General features: G+C 45.1%; 1 protein-coding gene across 1 annotated transcript in view; it reads right to left on the bottom strand.

Annotated features, from left to right (window-relative positions):
- Positions 1 to 23,639, bottom strand: part of dip2bb (disco-interacting protein 2 homolog Bb) — a gene marked incomplete at its 3' end in the record, with an annotated part of 85,264 nt that overhangs the window by 43,476 nt on the left and 18,149 nt on the right. The window contains exons 12-13 of the mRNA XM_083661820.1: positions 4,677 to 4,748; positions 3,611 to 3,784 (exon numbers count right to left, since the gene is read on the bottom strand). Of these exons, the coding sequence (XP_083517946.1) occupies positions 3,611 to 3,784; positions 4,677 to 4,748 (246 nt within the window). The remainder of the gene's footprint in view (positions 1 to 3,610; positions 3,785 to 4,676; positions 4,749 to 23,639) is intronic.

Raw genomic sequence — 23,639 nt, 5'->3', positions numbered from 1 at the left:
CTTTCCTTTAGGCTCTGTTTCACACACTCTACTGTCCTGCTTTTCTTTCCTTTAGGCTCTGTTTCACACACTCTACTGTCCTGCTTTTCTTTCCTTTAGCCTCTGTTTCACACACTCTACTGTCCTGCTTTTCTTTCCTTTAGGCTCTGTTTCACACACTCTACTGTCCTGCTTTTCTTTCATTTAGGCTCTGTTTCACACACTCTACTGTCCTGCTTTTCTTTCATTTAGGCTCTGTTTCACACACTCTACTGTCCTGCTTTTCTTTCCTTTAGCCTCTGTTTCACACACTCTACTGTCCTGCTTTTCTTTCCTTTAGGATCTGTTTCACACACTCTACTGTCCTGCTTTTCTTTCCTTTAGGCTCTGTTTCACACACTCTACTGTCCTGCTTTTCTTTCCTTTAGGCTCTGTTTCACACACTCTACTGTCCTGCTTTTCTTTCCTTTAGGCTCTGTTTCACACACTCTACTGTCCTGCTTTTCTTTCCTTTAGGCTCTGTTTCACACACTCTACTGTCCTGCTTTTCTTTCCTTTAGGCTCTGTTTCACACACTCTACTGTCCTGCTTTTCTTTCCTTTAGGCTCTGTTTCACACACTCTACTGTCCTGCTTTTCTTTCCTTTAGGATCTGTTTCACACACTCTACTGTCCTGCTTTTCTTTCCTTTAGGCTCTGTTTCACACACTCTACTGTCCTGCTTTTCTTTCCTTTAGGCTCTGTTTCACACACTCTACTGTCCTGCTTTTCTTTCCTTTAGGCTCTGTTTCACACACTCTACTGTCCTGCTTTTCTTTCCTTTAGCCTGGCCAGCGTCAGCTTTTCCTCTCCAGATGAGTCTTCTGCTGATCTCCCTGCAGCCTCACACATAGCCAGGCTGTGACATCACCATCCTCCTTTCACAGTGAGGGGTCCTCACTGAGGGGCTGCCTAGCTGCAGGGTGTGTCTGTCTCTTCTCCCCCTCAGCCCCTCTCAATCTTCATAATAAGTAGGTGCACGCGCGCACGCACACACACACACACACACACACACACACACACACACACACACACACACACACACACACACACACACACACACACACACACTTTTTTAATTGGTCCCTTTGAAACAGCTTAGGGCATTTTCGCACCCGATAATCCACTTCCTTTGTTCGCACCTAATTTGGTAAACATAGAACAAAAACCCTCGCAACCTCTGCCCACTATCATGGAGACTTATGCCTCCCACACACTAGAGGATAAAATGCCCGATTTAATGCCCGATTCCCCTCGGGGGGGCGTGGCCCGATTCGAGGCTAGTCTCAACCGATTTTTTTGTCAAAATAATTGTCAAGTGTCTGGTGTCAATAAATTATTGATTGAATCGGAGCCTGCCCGATCTCGAATCGGGCATATCAAACATGTTTGATATTTACGATGGCTGTCTCCTGACGGAACCCGCAATAGCCAATGAGAGCAAGCAGACCGGGACTCGTCGACGCGTCATACCCGGATGTTAATGCAGCGCTCACAACAAACGAGCAACAGCCATGGCAACAGCAGAGCCATGTAGCTCCTCTCCCCAGCATCCTCACAGCAGCTTAAAACAGGGTGGACAGCGGCGGAGGGCTCTCCAAACATGCGCCGAGCGGAGCGGCCCGCCCCAAGGGAGCGGACATGCTGCAATATGAGCTCTCAGACAGGACGTTGTTTTAGCTTATTTTGCGAGGGTGTCCGCCCGCTTGTAGCGGACCCGCCGCTCGGCGCATGTTTGGAGAGCCATCCGCCGTTGTCTGTGGGAAAAAAATGCGGTTCTGTGGGATATAAACAGCCTACAGTCTAGTTGCTGGAATCGCTGTGAGTCGGTACTTAAAACGGCTGGTGTGTGGTCTCGCAGTCTGGCCGAATCGTCTAGTGTGTGTGTTCAGGCGATTTTAATGTTAAAATCTGATGAAATTGTCCTCATGTCTGTGGTCTCTCATGTTTTTAAAATCGGTTAAGATTTGAAAATCCTCTAGTGTGTAGGCAGCATTATACGCTAACTTAACTTAACTTAACCTCTGCCTATAGTAGGCCCACTATCATGGAGACTTATACGCTAACTTAACTTAACTTAACCTCTGCCTATAGTAGGCCCACTATCATGGAGACTTATACGCTAACTTAACTTAACTTAACCTCTGCCTATAGTAGGCCCACTATCATGGAGACTTATACGCTAACTTAACTTAACTTAACCTCTGCCTATAGTAGGCCCACTATCATGGAGACTTTAGAGTCCTGATTGGCTCTGAGAGGCTGTTAATAAATGAGCCACTACCTTCAACTCTGTTGATTTAACCTGGCATCATGTAGAAAATGATTATTCAAACTAATCTTTGTTCAATTTATTTATATTGTTTGTTCCTAAAACCACAGATGAATGATTAGTCGACTATGATGCAGATGCAGTGTCGGCCAGTGGTTTTGATAGTTGACTAGTGGTTTTGATAGTCGACTAGTGTTTTTGATAGTCGACTAGTGTTTTTGATAGTCGACTAGTGTTTTTGATAGTCGACTAGTGTTTTTGATAGTCGACTAGTGTTTTTGATAGTCGAGTAGTGGTTTTGATAGTCGACTAGTGTTTTTGATAGTTGACTAGTGGTTTTGATAGTCGACTAGTGTTTTTGATAGTCGACTAGTGGTTTTGATAGTCGACTAGTGTTTTTGATAGTCGACTAGTGTTTTTGATAGTCGACTAGTGGTTTTGATAGTCGAGTAGTGGTTTTGATAGTCGACTAGTGTTTTTGATAGTTGACCAGTGGTTTTGATAGTCGACTAGTGTTTTTGATAGTCGACTAGTGGTTTTGATAGTCGACTAGTGTTTTTGATAGTCGACTAGTGTTTTTGATAGTCGACTAGTGTTTTTGATAGTCGAGTAGTGGTTTTGATAGTCGACTAGTGTTTTTGATAGTTGACTAGTGGTTTTGATAGTCGACTAGTGGTTTTGATAGTCGACTAGTGGTTTTGATAGTCGACTAGTGGTTTTGATAGTCGACTAGTGTTTTTGATAGTCGACTAGTGTTTTTGATAGTCGACTAGTGTTTTTGATAGTTGACTAGTGGTTTTGATAGTCGACTAGTGTTTTTGATAGTTGACTAGTGGTTTTGATAGTTGACTAGTGGTTTTGATAGTCGACTAGTGTTTTTGATAGTTGACTAGTGGTTTTGATAGTCGACTAGTGTTTTTGATAGTTGACTAGTGGTTTTGATAGTCGACTAGTGTTTTTGATAGTCGACTAGTGTTTTTGATAGTCGACTAGTGGTTTTGATAGTCGACTAGTGTTTTTGATAGTCGACTAGTGTTTTTGATAGTCGAGTAGTGGTTTTGATAGTTGACTAGTCTGTGAAAGCCCTAGTGCCAAGTTGTCTCAGCTTCAAAACAGGTTGGCCAACCAAGCCAGGATGATGTCAGCCATGGGCTAATCTCAGCATCGCCAAAACGTATCACCTGCAATCACACAGTATATTCCCTCAAAAGGCACAGCATGCAGCCAGGCAGGTGTTTTAATTTCCATGTAAAAGTCGAGTCTAAATGTAGCGTCTCCCTGGGCTTTAGGTGCTATAATTGATGTGGGAGTGACGGCTCACCTGATCTGTAGCGGTCATCCCTGGTTCCTCCGCTGCGGTGCGACCTGCGCGAACGGCGGTCGCGGTAACGGGACGAGCTGGAAGAAGGAGGGGCCTGGCTGGAGGGAGGAGGGGCCTGGCTGGAGGAGGAGCTGGGACCGGGAGGCTGCAGGTCATTCTGAGGGGGCTGCTCCACTGTCAAATACGCACGTCGGATGTGCGTTAATACAAGAAACGCACACGCATGAATCTCCCTCGTCAATCTTCACTCCTCGACCTTCAGTGTGTCCGTTATATAACGCAATAAGACAATGTAGTCCGAGACTGCATTGTTACATTGAGTGCGTTTACATGCACACTAAATAAACCGTTTATTATCGGATGTGTAGAGTTACCTGCTTATTCAATCAAGTGTCATGTAAACAGCATCCGGATAAAGGCCGTTATCAGTGTGTGAGAAAACTGAGAACTGAGAAAACACCTAGGTTTCTGCTGAATCATCGGGTTTATTCATTGCCGTCAAAAATGTCCATTCACACCCTTTGAGGTAAAGTAAAGGTAAAGTCCCACTGATTGTCACACAATGTGTGAAATTTGTTCTCCGCATTTGACCCATCCCCTGGGGGAGCGGTGAGCGGCAGCGTGCGCCGCGCTCAGGAATCATATGGTGATCTAACCCCCCAATTCCAACCCTTTGATGCTGAGTGCCAAGCAGGGAGGCAATGGGTCCCATTTTTATAGTCTTTGGTATGACTCGGCCGGTGCTCGAACTCACAACCTCCCAGTCTCAGGGCGGACACTCAGACCACAAGGCCACTGAGCTGGTTCCCTGAGGTTCCACTGAGGTGAGTTCCCGCTATTTACTAAGTGCATGTAAACACTAAGTGCATGATATCAGATTATTGCCAGTTACCTGATTATTCTCAGTTATCCGTTTATTGTGTGCAGGTAAACGCACTTCATTGAGTGCATTTACCTGCACACAATAAAGGGATACTAAATCAGGTAAGCCTGGGTATCGGGTTTCGCTTTTGAGCACGTCTCTTAGTCGTGCTCTTTTTCTTTTGTGCAGGGAAATGCTGCTCACCTGGAGGATGGATGACGTAGGGAGCCAGGAGTTTGATCCTTTTCTTCTCATAGCCCTTCTGTGTGATGTCACCTGGAAGAGGAACCAGACAGGAGGAACACATGAATCTTTATTCAAACATTTTGTAAACGTCGGTTCAGTCGCCTCTCAGAGTCATCAGCATATTAGACTGTCAGTCTCTATCCACCTCACTCATCTAGAGACTGAGGACGTTCGCCCAGCTTTTCTTGTTAAAACTGGCTGAAAACAATTTGAGAGTTTGACATTTTTTTGCATCGCAGAACTAAATCCAGTCTTTAGTGCGGCCCTTCGTGCAGAAGGGGCGGTGACATGCAGAAGTGGTGTGCTTGTAAACGGATAAAACAGAATCAAATAATGTAACGTTGCTTGGGACTGGGACATCCATTTTTTATGTTTTAAAAGGTTATCCCTGTATTACAAAGTGCTTCGCTGTATCTCCAGTTTGTTTTATGGCGGATAATGCGGGGAGAGTGTCATTTGATTTCCACTAACTTGACAAGTACTTGACGTACTTGTCGTAGGTTTGTCAGCGGCGAGAATAGCAACGATTTTTGAACAAGAAGTTCCCAGACGATTGGTAGGCGGAGATCTCCTATATGGACCCTTTTCACACCAATCGTTTTGAGGCGGTAAGAGCAGGAAGAAGTCAAGAAGAGCACGTGTAACCAATACCATTAATGATGGCTCCATTCCATTTAGGTGTTCCAGTGCCGGGGCCCCCCTCATTCATGTTATTGGTTACACCTGCTTCACTTCCTGCTTAACCACCATATTGATTTGGGAGAAAATGTATGAAACAATCAGTCTCCTTGAATGTTTGGGTGGCTTCTTGATAAAAGGCACGTCGACCACATGTTCAGAGTGATACCAGACAAAAAGAACCAATCTATAAAATGACTTCAGTTACTGTGTGGCAAAGGCCAAAGTGACAAGAATCCGCCATTGAACTGCTCATCATGGTTTGACGTTGATGGGACCAGACACTTCTGGCCCGTTATACACTCTAGGATCTACTGTCTGAACGTGGTGTGTCACCACCTGTTCTGCACCACCTGTCCAAACACGAGAGAGAGAGAGAGAGAGAGAGAGAGAGGAAGGAGAGAGTGAGGGAGGAGAGAGTGAGGGAGGAGAGAGTGAGGGAGGAGAGGAAGACGGGTAGCACAGGGTGGTGTAGGAGATGATGGGGATACAGATGGAAGCACACAGGGTAGTAAGCTCCTGATGACTGGAGGCATCAAAGGCGTGGGGTGAGTCCAGCCTTAAATAGCAGAGGAAGGTGTGAGGGGGAAAACAAAACAGGACTAAATTTGGAAACGCACGGAAGCCCGGGATGACTCAGAGGCACCCAGAGAAAACAGAGGAGGGAGGAGGAGGGAGGGGGGAGGAGGGAGGGGGAGGGGGGGGAGGAGGGAGGAGGGAGGGGGAGGAGGGAGGAGGGAGGGAGGAGGGGGGAGGAGGGGGGAGGAGGGAGGAGGGAGGAGGGAGGGGGGAGGGAGGAGGGAGGAGGGGGGGAAGCTGCGGACAAGAGAGGTGGAAGAAACAGCCATAAAAGATGAATGACGAGTGGAGAGGAGAGGAAGAGAAGCAAGATGAGGAGAGGCAGCAGTGACAGAGAGGCGTTGACCCACTTCACTATTAACGTTTAAAAACATCACCGTTTGGTAATCGTAAAGGCTCAGCTACACAGAGAGGTTCTGTTGTCACTCTCAAAGAAGAGACATTGTGGTACTGTGGAAGTTAAAGGGACATTATCATAGGGACATCTGCACCCCCTCCACCCTGCAGAGCCAACACAGCCTGACAATCTGGCCTTGAAGCATTGCAGCTCTACTCTTACCAACTTCCTCACTAAGTAATGCTGTCAGATTTACACACTCGAGTCGTGTTCAGAATGGTTCACTCAATCACTCACTCACTATTCCCTGTGTAGTGTTTATCATAGTGAACTATATGGGGAACGATCAAACGATTTTCGGACACTACCTCACTAGAAATTAGGGGTGGGAGAAAAAATCGATTCACCTAAGTATCGCGATTTCTAATGTCACGATTTTTTGAATCGATCTTTTATTCCAGAATCGATAATCGCAAAAGCAAAAAAAAAAAAAAAATTTTTTTTTTTTTTTTTGGTGCCCGCAGTCAGGCCACTCACTGAACAGCAGGCCAGGCGCTGCCTACTGGTTTACTAGTGGTTTTATTACTTTATTAGTTAGTCTGAAGTAATAATTACACTTCAGGGTTAAAGTGGGTGCATCTCATTGTAAAATTGGACTTGGCCCAAATTGGGCTTCAAACGGCCCAAATTGGGCTTCAAACGACCCAAATTGAGCTTCAAACGGCCCAAATTGGGCTTCAAACTACCCACATTGAGCTTCAAACGGCCCAAATTGGGCTTCAAACGGCCCAAATTTCACACGCGTCGGCCCATATCGGCCTGGCCTGCTTGGTATCTAATGCCCGGCCTGAATTATGATCCCAGTCCGCCCCTGTTTTTAACTATATCGCCCAGCCCTACTCATGATATAATATACAGTCTCTAATGTATGATTCAACTTTTCCCATGTTCTAATCTAGTGTAAAAAAGCAAACAAACTGAAAAAAGAAAAGAAAAAAACAAACAAAAATCGCAATAAATCGTAATATCGAATCGCAATAATCGTAGAATCGCAATACTTAAGAATCGCAATATATATCGAATCGGCACCCAAGTATCGTGATAGTATCGAATCGGGAGATAAGTGAATCGGCACAGCCCTACTAGAAATTGCAGTGCATTGTGGGTATTTTATAGTGGTCTAGTGAATCAAATTAGCAGTTGAGAATTCGGACAGTAGTAAAAAAATGGCCAACACACTACATGGTCCACTATTTTGGTAATAGGGAGCGGTTTGGGACAGGGCTTCTGTCTGGAGAGAGAAGCACATTCTTATGAATGGATGTGTGGGAGCGGGTGAGTTCTGAACATAAAGTCAAAAGGCAATAGCCTGGTCATTGCTAAATACAGAGGCAAATGTTAGGACCGCAAACTGACCAATCGGATGCTTTTACTACATGCGTGTGTAAAATTAACTGGCCTCTCTCTGCCTGTGGGATAGGCGTGGGCTGTTTCCACTGTCTGACACAGGGGTGCCCAAACTTTTTTGACCCAAGATCTACTTTTCAAGTAGCCAGCCTCCCGAGATCTACCAGTCCAGTTTCAACATCGCAAACGCACACACATCGATGCATCTTAAATCGATGCCTCACTTTTTCCCCCAATACATGATTTATTTTTTCTCACTTTACAATACAATTGCATTGTATTATGATCCATAATTAAAATAAACAACTGCATGTACTTCCATTATATTTTATTTTATTATAAAAAAAAAAAAAAAAAAAAAAGAAATTCCCTCAATGCCATGCGATCTACCACACTACCTTCGCGATCGACCGGTCGATCGCGATCGACGTATTGGGCACCCTTGGCCTGACAGGTGATCCCCTGATGTGAACTGGAGTGAGTGACAGCTCTGTGGTCCTATCGTATCCCACACAGCTCTCATGCTAATCCCTGATTAAACATGTGGCTGCTGAGACGCACAGGCAAGGAAAGAGGAGGCGGACTTTCACTGATGGAACGTCGAACTTCCTCACTTACACCACCGAGGACTAGAGCAGGATTTCCCCAGTACACTGACACAGGTGATCAAGTAATGTACACACACACACACACACACACACACACACACACACACACACACACACACACACACACACACACACACACACACACACACACACACACACACACACACACACACACACACACACACACACACACACACACACACACACACACACACACACGGGTCCACCCACCACCTGCATTCATATACTGATTAATTGTCTTGGCTTAAATTATAGGTCACCTATACACATCCAGGGTATATGAAGGAATCTTGAAGTGAAATCCAAGACCTGTTAAAACCTTTTTAAGACCTTTTCATTTATTTTAAGACCTTAACGCCACTTTCATCACATCAGTGACAGGCGGGTAAATCACAAGTTTCATCACGATACAATATTATCTAGATTCTTTGGACAACGATACGATATTTCCTGATATCACAAAGTCTGCCACGATATGATTTAGATTTAATTGAGGGATCTGCGATCGATGATGATACGCCCATTTAACGCAATCAGCACAATAGCTGCAACATGTAATACCTCATCAAATGGCAAAAAACGGATACCCTGACATCTGTCACTATCATAGGTCAAGTCATGTCTTTAACAGAAGAAAACAGCAATGTTGCTGCTGCAAGTCACACAACTGCACAACGCTATCAGAGTTATTCTCAACGCTTTTCATATCAAGGAGCATTAGGGCTATCATGGACCTCCATTTGATCCCTCAGGGTCAATCAGACCCCAATCTGAGAATACTTCTTATTGTTAGATATGATTTTGTCCTGAATTCCGTCACTGTCTGTCTTGTAGGTGGAGAGATTACAGTGAAAAACTATGATCAAAACCGTCATTCTTCTACATTCTCTAATTGTGTCGTTAATAATATAACTTCTTGTAAATGAAATATAATGGTGAGGTTTAACCATTCATCGATTTGTTGGGGACCCCCTGGAACCCCAAAGGCCCCTCTGGTGGTCCCCACACCCCACGCTTAGAACCAGTGCTCTCGCACGCAGGCAGCAGATCCTGACGACAGTGAGAGAGTGCTCATGAGGCGATAGCTCACTCCGGCACAATATCCACTCAGGCAGTGGGCCCTGCTTTTTCATGAGGAAAGATGGAAGAAAAGCAAACACATCCATAAGTAATGCATGAACGCTACAGTTGGCCTCGCTCACTCACATGATTTATTTTTAGCTCGTGTGTGAACAGGCAGTTTCACTGCAGAAAAGACAGAGAGGGGGATGAGGTGGGGGCGGGGCCAGCGTGGCATTAGATCAATCTCAAAGTAATGACTCTTCCATCTGGGTGATCTGGCATGTATCTGCTTATCGACACTTAGCTTGCATCGACAGACAGTGGTGGACTGCAGGAGTTAAGCCCCTCTGTCTGTCTGGCTGGGCTGGGCTGGGGTGATGCAAGCCATCAGGGAAGCAGGTGAACTCAGAAACACCGCAAGAGAAGATGGAAGAGAAGTGGGCTGCCTCACCTGGTATATAACGAGAAATACATGTGAGAAGTTCCTACAGAATAAAAATCGAATTCCATCGGCCGGACTTCTTCCAGCTCTAAAACACAAAATGTCTCCCTGTGTTGTTGTTGTTTACAACTTACACTTGTGTGAAACAGTCAAGAGAGGATGTGCTTTAAAGGCAAACCACAACTCTCCAGATGTGAAGGAGGGGGGGGGGGGGGGGTCTCACTAGCTAACCCCCGTCCCCACAGCGGCCATGGATCAGTGATCAATCACAGTGACTGTCTGATGAGTGCAGCAGGCAGCTAATGCTATCCTGCTTTGTCTTGGTGCTAGACGCTGAGGTGACTTGGTGGCACATGGGTTTATTTTTTTACCATCTTTTTTTACCATCTAGCAGGAGGAGGAGAAACATCAAAGCGTGCACACCCCCTCTCTTCACCCCCCCCCTCCCCCTCCCCCTCCCCTCCCCTCCCTGCACACACACTCACACTCGCTAGCCGAGGATTATTTGACTTGCAGTGAGACTGCGCTCTCGTTCTGCCCCACAGGCACTCCGTCTGAATAGTAATTAGCCAGCGACCTCTATTTCCTGCTTTTCTCTGCCCCATCACATCTCACTCAGTTGCTTTCTCAGGAAAACCATTTGAAACACGTTTAAACAGCCTACTCACAGATAATAGATTGATTGATTGATTGATTGATTGATAGATTGATTGATTGATTGATTGTATGGATATAGCAAAACAAAATCCAAGGGATAGACATGTAAAAGTGCAAAAACGTATTTCCAACATGGTCCCTGGTCTTATAGAGAGGCAAAGTGACTGCCTACTTCCTGCTTCAGCACTGTACCAGAGATTTTCATCCGCCATTTATTTTCCCATACACATTTGGTAAAATGCGTATAAAAATAGTTTTACTGGTTCAAACCAAACGGTACAGATATATTTAGAAACAGGAGAGATCGCATAACATTTCACTGGGACCGAAATGTAAAAGAAATGCTGGTTTAAGGAAAATATTTTCTCGATGTTGTTTTTTAAAGTTTTGGTTCGAGTGAAATGTTCTCTGGTCTCTCCCGATTATAGCGTTAGCTGAACCGTTTGGTTCGACGAAGTACAACTATTTTATAAGCATTTTATGAAATGTCTATGGGAAAATAAATGGCGGATGAAAATCTCTGGTACAGTGCTGAAGCAGGAAGTGACGTTCCACTTTGCCTCTCTATAAAAACATTATAATAATGACACATGCACATCTTTAAATATAGAGAGTGGGAGCGGGTTCGTTAGAGAGAGGGAGGGGATTCCCCACAAAGCGAGGGGATTCCCCGTCATGCTGTCTCACGGAAAGCAACTTCAGAGGGTTTCAAAATGTGTGGAGATAAGATCACTGCTGGAATAACGCCTAGTATTATCTGACAGCACTCTACCTTCAGCGCCAACATAGATGTTCTAAATGTAATGTAAATGAAGACACATGTAACATGGTGAGACAGTGGATATGAATGTAGGCTTGAGTTATGGGAGTATAACTAGGGATGCACCGATGTAGATATGATCTATATAAAAACACGTTTCTATGATAATCACATCTTGTACATACTGAAAAACACATACGTTTCAACATATTAGATATAATCGTGTATCACGATAAATAACACGTGTAAACACTGTGAATTTGAAAAAGTAATGCATTTCTTTATTTCAAAAACATTTGGAAAAGCCCATAAATCATAGATTTATCTCATTGTTTCCTCTCAATATGAAGATTTTGGACAATACTGAATAACCGTATTAACATTTGCTCATCGGACCGACACCGATATAAAAAACAAATACTAACATTGGCCGATATCGATATGATTGCCGATGTATTATTGTGCATCCCTATTCCCTAAGCATAACTGTGTGCTTATCCTACCAAAGAGACTGAAGTATTAAGCTCCAGAATAAAGGACAACATATGGTCCTCCCCTGCTCTGCGCCATCTCCACACTTTGTGTGTGTGTGTGTGTGTGTGTGTGTGTGTGTGTGTGTGTGCGTGTGCGTGTGTGTGTGTGTGTGTGTGTGTGTGTGTGTTGATACGCGTTCAAGTGCATGTGTGTGTGGGAGTGGGGGTTGTTCATTTGCCAAACTAACTGTCCGAACCCTAAAGAACCAGTACTTTTTTTTTAAATCTGTGTAACAAATATCCCACTGAAACTTCCCAGCGGGCCTCCATTACCAGCAGCCGCTCTGCTCGCAGCCAAAAGATAACCCACTCACTCCCTGCATCAACACACACACACACTCACACACAGACACACAGACACAGACACACACACACACACACACACACACACACACCTAACCACAGTTGCAGAGGAACATGCATCCCGCAAACATAAACAGCTTGACGTTATTTATTGTCCAACTTAGGCTACATAATAACATCTCACGGTCTCTGTTAGCTAACTACAGTACAAAACATGTCTCTCTTTCACACGCACACGCACACACACACACACACACACACACACACACACACACACACACACACACACACACACACACACACACGCACGCACACACACACGCACATTTCCTGCCTGGGAGGATGATGTCATGTTCTCCAGTACTCAATCTTGTGTCCTTTGACAGGGTTTTCCTGCAGGTCTGGCAGAGCAGCTCCATAAAGCTCCAGCACTCCTGTCTCTGCAATGACTTTGTTATTATGTTTGTTATTTTGATATCAGAGTGCTTCACTACCATATGACAGACTGTGTCATTAGCCGTTTGTTCATTCAGTTCCATTGCATGGCCCAGTCTATGTGACCATCATCAGGTCACCCTGCTACACCACAGGGCCAAGAGTTGAACAGATATCTGGATTCAAAGTCCACACTGCAGACCATGACACTGCATGCTGACACACCCATTTATTCAGTCAGGGTGGGACCATATTAGATATTATCCTCTATCACGATAAATAACACTCAGTTTGTTTACAGTAATCGTATAATTGTGAGTATATCGTCGGTCACGTGAGCGTGAATATCCTCATGAGTGACTTGAAAAAGCTGTCTAGCTCACTAATGAATGGCTTCCTATTGATTTGAATAATAAAAATAATAGCAACCAATGGGTGGCTATGTCCATTATTTTTTATACAGTCTACGGTCCTATGCCGCAACAGAAATATTAATTTCTTAACAAAATATAAGGTAAAGTGATTCCAGTCTGCTTTAGTGCCATATTAAGAGTTTAAAGCATATTTTGATGATTATCGGGATAATATCGTTAATCGCAATTATTTTCAATAAGTTAATTGTGATTTGTGACATGACATTTTTATATTGTCCCACCCCTATTCCTCACTCTGTCAGGGAGATACAGTATGATGGAATAACAGACAACTGATTTGAAAACTAAATGTGGACAGAAACAACAGAATACCACAGAAATGTGGTGTGTTGCCAAACTTAGGTTAAAATTTGTCAAATATTCATCATTTTTTCGAGTAGTCGACATCCTAAGCTGAGCCGAACTCTCTGTCATCAAGAGGGAAATATTGGATTTCATCACAGCAGCGTGTCGAGGGAGGAGAGCGATGTCTGTGGAATGCTGCTTGTTTGTGTGTGTGTGTGTGTGTGTGTGTGTGTGTGTGTGTGTGTGTGTGTGTGTGTGTGCGTGTGTGTGTGTGTGTGTGTGCGTGAGCGTGTGTATACATGCTTTCTGTGGGAACTACACAAAATGTGCCACCACTAAGCAACACGAGGGCCGCAGGTTCAGGCCCCGGCCGCGTTACCACACCATCCTTACAGACGCAATTGTAGGTGGGTGTGGTCTGTGGGTTGGGAAGCCGGACAAGGCTATGTATGTGTCCTGGCTGCTGCAACAGTGCCTCCTCTGGCCTGTTCGGGGGGAGGGGAACTGGGGGGTTGGGGGGGGGGGGTTGGGGGTAATAACTAGGGGTGTCACAATATATCGTCCCACGAAATTTCGCGATAGTAAAACGTCACGATATGTATCGTTGAGATGAAATCTCATATCGTGATTTTTTTTTTTTTTTTTTTTTTTTAAATAGACTAAGAAACGTCTTTGTTTGTTTAAGTTCAATGTGTGGAAAGTAGTTCAGTTGAACAAGTCTCTGAAGAGACACATGAGAAGTTATCCAGGAGAGAAACCATTCAATTGAGTTTCTGGCAAAACTGTTTACTTGACAGGAAAAACTGAAGATGCATAAAAAATAGACTAAGAAAAGTCTTGTTGTTTGAGTTTGAAGAAAAACTGAAGATGCATAATGAGAATTTATACTGCTGAGAAACCTTTTAGTTCCAAGTAAATCTAAGTGACGGTGTAACTCATTCTATTTCAAGATAAGCCTTATCTCCAATCTCATGTTTTTTCTAGTTGTCTTTGTAATAACAATTTCCCACAACAGCATGTTTTGTATTTGTGCATTTCAAATAAAATACTACTTTTCCAGTCATATATTGTCATTATTCAAGTTTAAAAAAATATTGTTAAAATCGTATCGTATCGTATCGTTATCGTGAACCCAGTATCGTGATACGTATCGTATCGTGAACTGAGTGTATCGTGACACCCCTAGTAATAACGTGTCCCTCTGCACACGCTACGTCCTCCCAGTGAAACTCCTCACCGTCAGGTGAACAGAAGCGTCTGGCGACCCCACATGTATCGGAGGAGGCGTGTGAGAGTCTACTCTAGGGGTGGAGCAAACGGCCGGGACGCTTAAAGGCAGGGGAAACTGGCTAAAAGTACAATTGGGAGGGGGGGAGGGGGGCACACACACACACACACACACACACACACACACACACGCACACACACACACCTTAACAACGATACCTGGAACCTGGAATCTTGGTGGGAGGGGAGGGGGGGGGGGGGGGGGGGGGCAAAACAAAAAAAGCTATGGAAAAATGTACATGGTTTTCATAGAGGCTGACTTTGTGGAAAAATGTACATGGTTTTCATAGAGCCTGACTTTGTCACTCTTTCCTCCCCCCCTGCAGGTCCCAGCAGGGGAGTGTCCAACTCAGGTAGCAGAGTGACTCATGTTTCACTCCACACGCTCATGGGTGGAGAACAATACAAACAGCCTGCGAGAAATGAGTGAGCGAGTCGAGTTGAGTTGAGTCGGACTGAAACTGCAGAAAAGAAAGGTTGACTCAGCCAGTGGCTCCACACCCCCTCCCCCCTTCTCTCTCTCTCTCTCTCTCTCTCTGTGCACTGCAGAGGTCTCTCTCTCTCTCTCTCTCTCTCTCTCTGTGCACTGCAGAGGGAGGACAAAGCAGGTGTGTGGCTGACACACCTGTCCCACCCAGCCCGCAGGCGCCAGGTCTCTGCCTTGAAGCAAATTGAACATGGTGGCCAAGCTCGGTAATGCAAGTCATGTGACCCCCTTCGGAGTATATTTATATTTATTTATAATGTATTTATTATTATTAATAATAATAATAATAATAATAATAATAATAATAATAATAATAATGATGAAATTAAATTTTAATCTGGGTGTCACTCAAAGTCAGAAATGACTTAAAATGAATTATCAAGTTGTACATTATGGGTCAATTTTTCTTTAGAAGTCACCAAGAGCTGCTGTCTGGAGTTGTCTATGGCTCTGGCCACTATAACGCTGTTCATGCAGGATAGGTGAACATGCACACATGACAGTGGGACGCACATCGTGGAAGTAAAACCAGGAAGAACATGAGCTTCCATTCGCTTCATGCGCTGGTGAATGAATGGGCGGCCATTTTCCATCTCTTATCCAGCTCTTGGTCCCACTCCACCACAACACTGACCTTCTCTGACCTCAACACTGCTTCACAAAGCCTTGCTGTTCCATGCATACTGTACCATCAGGAGCATGGAGAAGATCGCACTGCCGCTGAACCTTATACAGATCGGCCAGTTTGTTTTGGTACGCGAGTCTTTGGGGTGGTGGTGTGGTGTGATCTCTATAGAGTTTGAGGAGCATGAAAACGATGTGTCAGTGTAGGAATTTAACCAGTGCAAGGGCAAAAATGCCCCAAGAAATCTCAAAATGCCCCTAAAAACCATGATCATGGGGCAAAAATTGCCCCCAACATTTCAGTAATTTTCTTCTCATTCAATAATTTAATTTCCATTTCCATCTGTAACACACTCAGCACCTGCAAGCTTGTTGCCAGGAGAAGACGAAGAACAGACCCTCACACAAACAGTGACTGTTCTACACACTACGCGTTAGCAACATTGCGTAAATGCCCTCAGTTTTTAGACAGTGGGGGCAAAAGTTGCCCACAAAACATATTTTTTAATTTTCATGGTTGTCTCTCAATCACAAGATCTCATTGGACATTATGTTGAGGAGCTTGTAAAGGCGTTTCCCCCACTATCATCAACAAAATACCAAACAATAGCTCTACCAGTAGGGGGCAGGTGTCACATTATGTACAGTACAGTTCAACACACTTGTAATCTATGCCCAAGAGAAGTGAAGGTCATCTGGTGAGCAGATGTCATATTAAGACTTCGCTTTGTGTTGGTGTGTCTCTATTTGAGCAGATGTTAAGACTTAACTCTATGTTGGTGGTGTCTCTATTTTAGCATTCACTGTCAGTTGCCTATGGCTTCAAGCAAGTCATGGATGATATATCATTGTACAGGTCTGCAGGAAGGATAAAGTGTCAATCCTTTGGGATGTTGTGTTTTTTCCAGGGTTAGGATCCATCTACTCATGTCTTAGCTATTTCCCCTAAAGGAAGTGGAAAGTGATTGTGTTAGCCAGTGGTACCATGAGAGTGAGGTATGTGCCTGGTGGTACCATGAGAGTGAGATCTGTGTCTGGTGGTACCATGAGAGTGAGGTATGTGCCTGGTGGTACCATGAGAGTGAGGTATGTGCCTGGTGGTACCATGAGAGAGAGATATGTGCCTGGTGGTACCATGAGAGAGAGATCTGTGCCTGGTGGTACCATGAGAGTGAGATCTGTGTCTGGTGGTACCATGAGAGTGAGGTATGTGCCTGGTGGTACCATGAGAGTGAGGTATGTGCCTGGTGGTACCATGAGAGAGAGATATGTGCCTGGTGGTACCATGAGAGTGAGGTATGTGCCTGGTGGTACCATGAGAGTGAGGTATGTGCCTGGTGGTACCATGAGAGTGAGGTATGTGCCTGGTGGTACCATGAGAGTGAGGTATGTGCCTGGTGGTACCATGAGAGTGAGGTATGTGCCTGGTGGTACCATGAGAGAGAGATATGTGCCTGGTGGTACCATGAGAGTGAGGTATGTGCCTGGTGGTACCATGAGAGTGAGATATGTGCCTGGTGGTACCATGAGAGTGAGATATGTGCCTGGTGGTACCATGAGAGTGAGATATGTGCCTGGTGGTACCATGAGAGAGAGATCTGTGCCTGGTGGTACCATGAGAGTGAGATCTGTGCCTGGTGGTACCATGAGAGTGAGATATGTGCCTGGTGGTACCATGAGAGAGAGATCTGTGCCTGGTGGTACCATGAGAGTGAGGTATGTGCCTGGTGGTACCATGAGAGTGAGGTATGTGCCTGGTGGTATCATGAGAGAGAGATCTGTGCCTGGTGGTACCATGAGAGTGAGATCTGTGCCTGGTGGTACCATGAGAGTGAGATATGTGCCTGGTGGTACCATGAGAGAGAGATCTGTGCCTGGTGGTACCATGAGAGTGAGGTATGTGCCTGGTGGTACCATGAGAGTGAGGTATGTGCCTGGTGGTATCATGAGAGAGAGATCTGTGCCTGGTGGTACCATGAGAGTGAGATCTGTGCCTGGTGGTACCATGAGAGTGAGATATGTGCCTGGTGGTACCATGAGAGTGAGGTATGTGCCTGGTGGTACCATGAGAGTGAGGTATGTGCCTGGTGGTACCATGAGAGAGAGATCTGTGCCTGGTGGTACCATGAGAGTGAGGTATGTGCCTGGTGGTACATGAGAGTGAGGTATGTGCCTGGTGGTACCATGAGAGTGAGGTATGTGCCTGGTGGTACCATGAGAGTGAGGTATGTGTCTGGTGGTACCATGAGAGTGAGGTATGTGCCTGGTGGTACCATGAGAGTGAGGTATGTGCCTGGGGACTTAAGTTGACCAGACAGACTTGTAGATGAGCTCTTCTGTTACAATCTCATGTTTCCTCCATAATGGCTTTAACGGCTTAGCAGACCATTCAGCTGTGTTACTGTACCTTTGGCTACAGCATATGGGCCTTCTAATCCTCACAGGGTTTATAGAAAATTCACAAAGTAAAAGAGAGAGAGAGAGAGTGAGAGTGTGTGTGTGTGTGTGTGTGTGTGTGTGTGTGTGTGTGTGTGTGTGTGTGTGTGTGTGTGTGTGTGTGTGTGTGTGTGTGTGTGTGTGTGTGCGTGCGTGCGTGCGCACACACACACACGTGCGTGTGTTTGTGTGTGAGCGGTGTCCATAGCAACCTTGCCCATGTGGTGCCCCATGAGGCAATGGGGCAGTATTGGGCGTGGGCCTGGCTGTGTTGAGTGGTAGTGGATTAAGATGTAAGGACAAAACCATGGTGATAATTCAGGCCATCACCTTTCAATGAGGATGCAGGTTGGTATGGAGGCTGCTTACACAGAGTGGCTTAGGAAGGAATAAATCAATGAATCGTTTGATCAAATAAATGAATACAATACAATACGACGACAGAAAGTCGTCTGACATAAAGACAAAATACACACTAACTCTTGTGTCTCGTACATGTCAAAGATCATTTTCAATGGATGGATTTTGATCATGCTGTACTGTATCTCAGGATATGTATTTTGTTGTGCCGTTTATATTGTGCTGTGTAGACACTCCATAAACAGTGCAGCATAAAAGCCACAACATAACAAAATATAAGGATCAGCACCTCTAAATCTGAGGCCATGGTTGTCAGCAGGAAAGCGGTGGACTACCCACTCCAAGTAGTAGGGAGTAAGTCCTTACCCCCAAGTGAAGGAGTAAGTCCTTACCCCCAAGTGAAGGAGTAAGTCCTTACCCCCAAGTGAAGGAGTAAGTCCTTACCCCCAAGTGAAGGAGTAAGTCCTTACCCCCGAGTGAAGGAGTAAGTCCTTACCCCCAAGTGAAGGAGTAAGTCCTTACCCCCAAGTGAAGGAGTAAGTCCTTACCCCCAAGTGAAGGAGTAAGTCCTTACCCCCAAGTGAAGGACTTCAAGTATCTCTTGTTCTCCAGTGAGGGGATGATGGAGCGTGAGATGGGCATGAGCGGTATAGAGCTTATTCAATTGACGTCACTCACCTACGGGCACGCCCACCGCCGCCATGTTCTCGACATAGCGCTGCAGCTCTTAAGTGACAACCTATGTGGAGCAGCGTTTATAGGAAGCTAGCCGCCGTTAGCGTTACCTGTATCGTTCCTGTTGTGTTCGGATGGTGACCTGCGTTAGGCATGGCTGTAGTAGGCTAATGACAGCAATAAAGTCCCCGTGGTTTGTTTCTATCTCTACCGTCCACAGACGTGAAGGGAGCAAGACTGAGGATACGTCATCAGCACACAGGAGATGTGTGGATAGTTGGGAGAGACAGGTGAAACTTTCTGACAGCTCCTCACAGCAAAGTCTGTTCACCTCGTTTTTTCTTTTGTTTATTTATTACAGGCATTAACGGCAGCATACAAACAACAACTCTGGGTTTTTTATTGCTGTCATCACTATCGCTATTTTGTAATGGAGCAGAAACGACAATAAGGCCGTTACTATAGTTCTCAGCTGCAGGACGGTATGTCAACAATATGGCGCTGTCCGGGGTTAGCGAATAAGGTCTACTGCGTTGGCTTTAGCGCACCGTTGTTGACGAAAAGAGAGCTGAGCCAGAAGGCAAAGCTCTCGTCAATCTTCATCCAGCCCTCACCTATGGTCATGAAGGATGGGTCATGACCGAAAGGACGAGAGATCGCAGAAATGGGTTTCCTCTGGAGGGTGGCTGGCATCTCCCTTAGGGATAGAAGCTCGGTCACCCGTGTGTGAGACTCAGAGCAGAGGTAGTTTGGGCATCTAGCAAGGATGCCTCCTGGTTGCCTCCCCAGGGAGGTGTTCCAGGAACGTCCAGCTGGGAGGAGGAGGCCACGGGGCAGACTGAGGACCAGGTGGAGTGACTACATCTCCACGTTGGCCTGGGAACACCTTGGTATCCCCCCAGTCAGAGCTGGTTAATGTGACCAGGGAAAGGGAAGTCTGGGGTCCTGCTGGATCTGTTACGTCTGCGACCCGACTCCTGATAAGCAGGTGAAGATGGATGTTTGTGTAGTGTGAAGTCATCATGTCAAGATAAGGTCACAACGAATAAAGAAAACTGGAAGTAAGTTCATATTCAGGCCTCCAGGGGCAGTGTGGAGTCTAAAGCACTGTGCTGCAGCACACACTCTGACTCAATAATTCAGGGAACAGACCTGACCACTAGGGCTGTGAATCTTCACTGGCCTCACGATTCGATTCGATTACGATTCAGAGGGCTAAGATTCGATTCGATTACGATTAGGGATGCACGATATATCGGCAATCATATCGGTATCGGCCAGTATCGGCCGATTTTTTAACATATCGGTCATATCGGTATCGGTCAGATGTTGCAATGTTAATATCGGTTATCATTATCAGCCAAATTCTTCACATTGATATGAAATAATGCAGTAAATCTATGATTTATGGGCTTTTCCAAAGGCTTTGCAAATAAAGAAATGCATAACTTTTTCAAATTCAGTGTTAACATGTGTTTTTCAGTATGTACAAAATGTGATGATCATAAAAATGTGGTTTTATACAGATCATATCGACATCGGTAAATATCGGTTATCGGCCATAACAGCAATGTTAATATCGGTTATCGGCATCGGCCAAAATTTTCATATCGGTGCATCCCTAATTACGATTATCGATGCATCTCGATGCATCTTAAATCGATGCATCACTTTTTTCCGCAATACATGATTTCTTTTTTCTCACTGTCTTTTTTCTCACTGTGTGGCTACTTTTAAAATAAAAGTGCATTTGGAATTGCATTGTATTATGATCCATAATTAAAATAAACAACTGCATGTACTGGGGACAGCAGGGACAGGGGTTGCAAATTAGCCTTGGCTAGAAACCTGTATGCATGGCATCTCTTTTGTAGGTCATATGAAATAATGTTCTATGCATTTGTCCCTGCTCAATAAACGAAAAAAAATAAAAATAAAATAAAAAATACTTCCATTATATTTTATTTGATTATAAAAAATAAAAAATAAAAAATAAAACTTAATAATCGTGCACGTCCGCATCACGATGCATCTTATAATCGATTATTTTTGACACCCCTACTGACCACTACATACTACTCTCTCTCTCACTGAGCAGTGACCACTACATGCTACTCTCTCACTCACTGAGCAGTGACCACTACATGCTACTCTCTCACTCACTGAGCAGTGACCACTACATGCTACTCTCTCTCTCACTGAGCAGTGACCACTACATACTACTCTCTCTCTCACTGAGCAGTGACCACTACATGCTACTCTCTCTCTCACTCACTGAGCAGTGACCACTACATGCTACTCTCTCACTCACTGAGCAGTGACCACTACATGCTACTCTCTCTCTCACTCACTGAGCAGTGACCACTACATGCTACTCTCTCACTCACTGAGCAGTGACCACTACATGCTACTCTCTCACTCACTGAGCAGTGACCACTACATGCTACTCTCTCTCTCACTGAGCAGTGACCACTACATGCTACTCTCTCACTCACTGAGCAGTGACCACTACATGCTACTCTCTCTCTCACTGAGCAGTGACCACTACATGCTACTCTCTCTCTCACTGAGCAGTGACCACTACATGCTACTCTCTCTCTCACTGAGCAGTGACCACTACATGCTACTCTCTCTCTCACTGAGCAGTGACCACTACATGCTACTCTCTCACTCACTGAGCAGTGACCACTACATGCTACTCTCTCACAGTGACCTGACCACTACATACTACTCTCTCTCTCTCACTCTGTAATAGGGCTGTCACTTTTTCCCAAAATAAAATTCGAACGAACTTTAATTGCCTGAAATTCGTTCGAATATATTCGAAGTTTTTTGGTTAATAAAAAAAAAAAAAAAAAAAATGTCCCAGTCCAGCAGCCTGTTGCACCAGCTGAACGTAAGTTCTGTCTTAAGTTAGGGTGTAAAGTCCACACTAACTGCTACGTTCAAACTAGTTAGTTTGACACTAAAGTTGTGTCTTTGTTTGGTTGCACCACGGAGACGTAAGGTACATCTTAACTAGTAGACCCTAAAGTCCATACTAACCAAAATAGTGTCGCAGACAATGACGTGTACAGTATCTGTGACCAATCAGTGAAAAGCACGGTGGAAACGGTGTTTATTTACGGTTGTTTAAGTGGAGTGAAAACAGGACATGTTGCCCACCGCAAATTAGTGCTTTCATATTTCATCAACACTAATCAAATGAGAACGTTATTGAGTAACGTTCGTTTAGGTTCATATTACTGTTAACGTTTATCTGTGAGCTCTTCATCAGTATTGTAGGCTATACCACCATCCTGCCTCACTAAATTGTTGCGGTTATTTTAATTTGTATGCAGTGCTGCAGCTTGTGGGAACAAAAGCGTGAGTCATAAATATCAAAGGGTGTAATTTATCACGGAGAGCGCGTTGCGGACGCAAAACAACGATGCGCCACGGTGCCAAGTTGCAATCCGTGCCAACTGCTATTTTACGGAGGACTTCACACCTAGTAAGACGTAGGTGTAAATTTTAAGTTCTAACTTATGCCTACGTTGTAACTATTTCACTTGGTGCAACCCAAATATTTTTAGTAGTGCGTAAACTCGGACTTAGTGAGACTTTACGTTCAAACTAGCTTACGTTTCAACTTACGCACAGCTGGTGCAACCCACTGCAGGCCACCGGGCATCAGCCCGACGTGTTAGCTTGGACGCTCACAGTCACAACACTGCCTCACAAACTTGGCTGCATCCAACTCGAGACAACTTTTCAGACCCTGGAGACAATCTTTCTCAGAAGAGACTAACGCGACAAATCTGGAGACTTTTTCTGACATGGGATTAACATTACCAGCAAGCAGCAGTTGGTTAATTTTGGTTCATAAAAAAAAAAAAAAAAAAAAATCGAACAGTCAATTTACATATCGAACACGAACCCCTCCCCCACATTCGAAGTTGCATTCGAATTTCGAATGAAAAGTGACAGCCCTACTCTGTAATTGCAGGATGTAGGTTTTGGGAGTATCAGCGTACAGCTGAAGACCTGTACGACAAAATCCTAATAACGACGTGATGATGATCACACGGTAGTAAAAAGAGCAGATTCCTCATGAGGAGCTGGAGATGATTATGGCAGTGAAACGGAGGGGCGGGGCCTTAGAGGAGGCAGGAGGGGCGGGGCCTTAGAGGAGGCAGGAGGGGCGGGGCCTTAGAGGAGGCAGGAGGGGCGGGGCCTTAGAGGAGGCAGGAGGGGCGGGGCCTCAGAGGAGGCAGGAGGGGCGGGGCCTCAGAGGAGGGCTGGTTGGCTGTAGACTGGTATGTGGGATGGGTGGACAGTATGTACATCTGTGTGTGTCGGCGACGTGTGGGTGTGCGCTCACAGTCACAAATCAATTATTCACTCTCTCTATCTGCACAAAGCGTGTGTGTGTGTGTGTGGGGGGGGGGGGGGGGGGGGTGCGCACTGGCAAAACATGAACCATGCTGTTGTGTTTCTCTGTGGCATGGGTGGCAGAGCGACACACACAC

This window comes from Poromitra crassiceps (assembly GCF_964638095.1).
Source record: "Poromitra crassiceps genome assembly, chromosome: 27".
In the NCBI taxonomy this organism is placed as follows: domain Eukaryota; kingdom Metazoa; phylum Chordata; class Actinopteri; order Beryciformes; family Melamphaidae; genus Poromitra; species Poromitra crassiceps.
The sequence above is the reverse complement of the archived record's forward strand: the minus strand, read 5'-3'. Positions and strand labels throughout refer to the sequence as shown.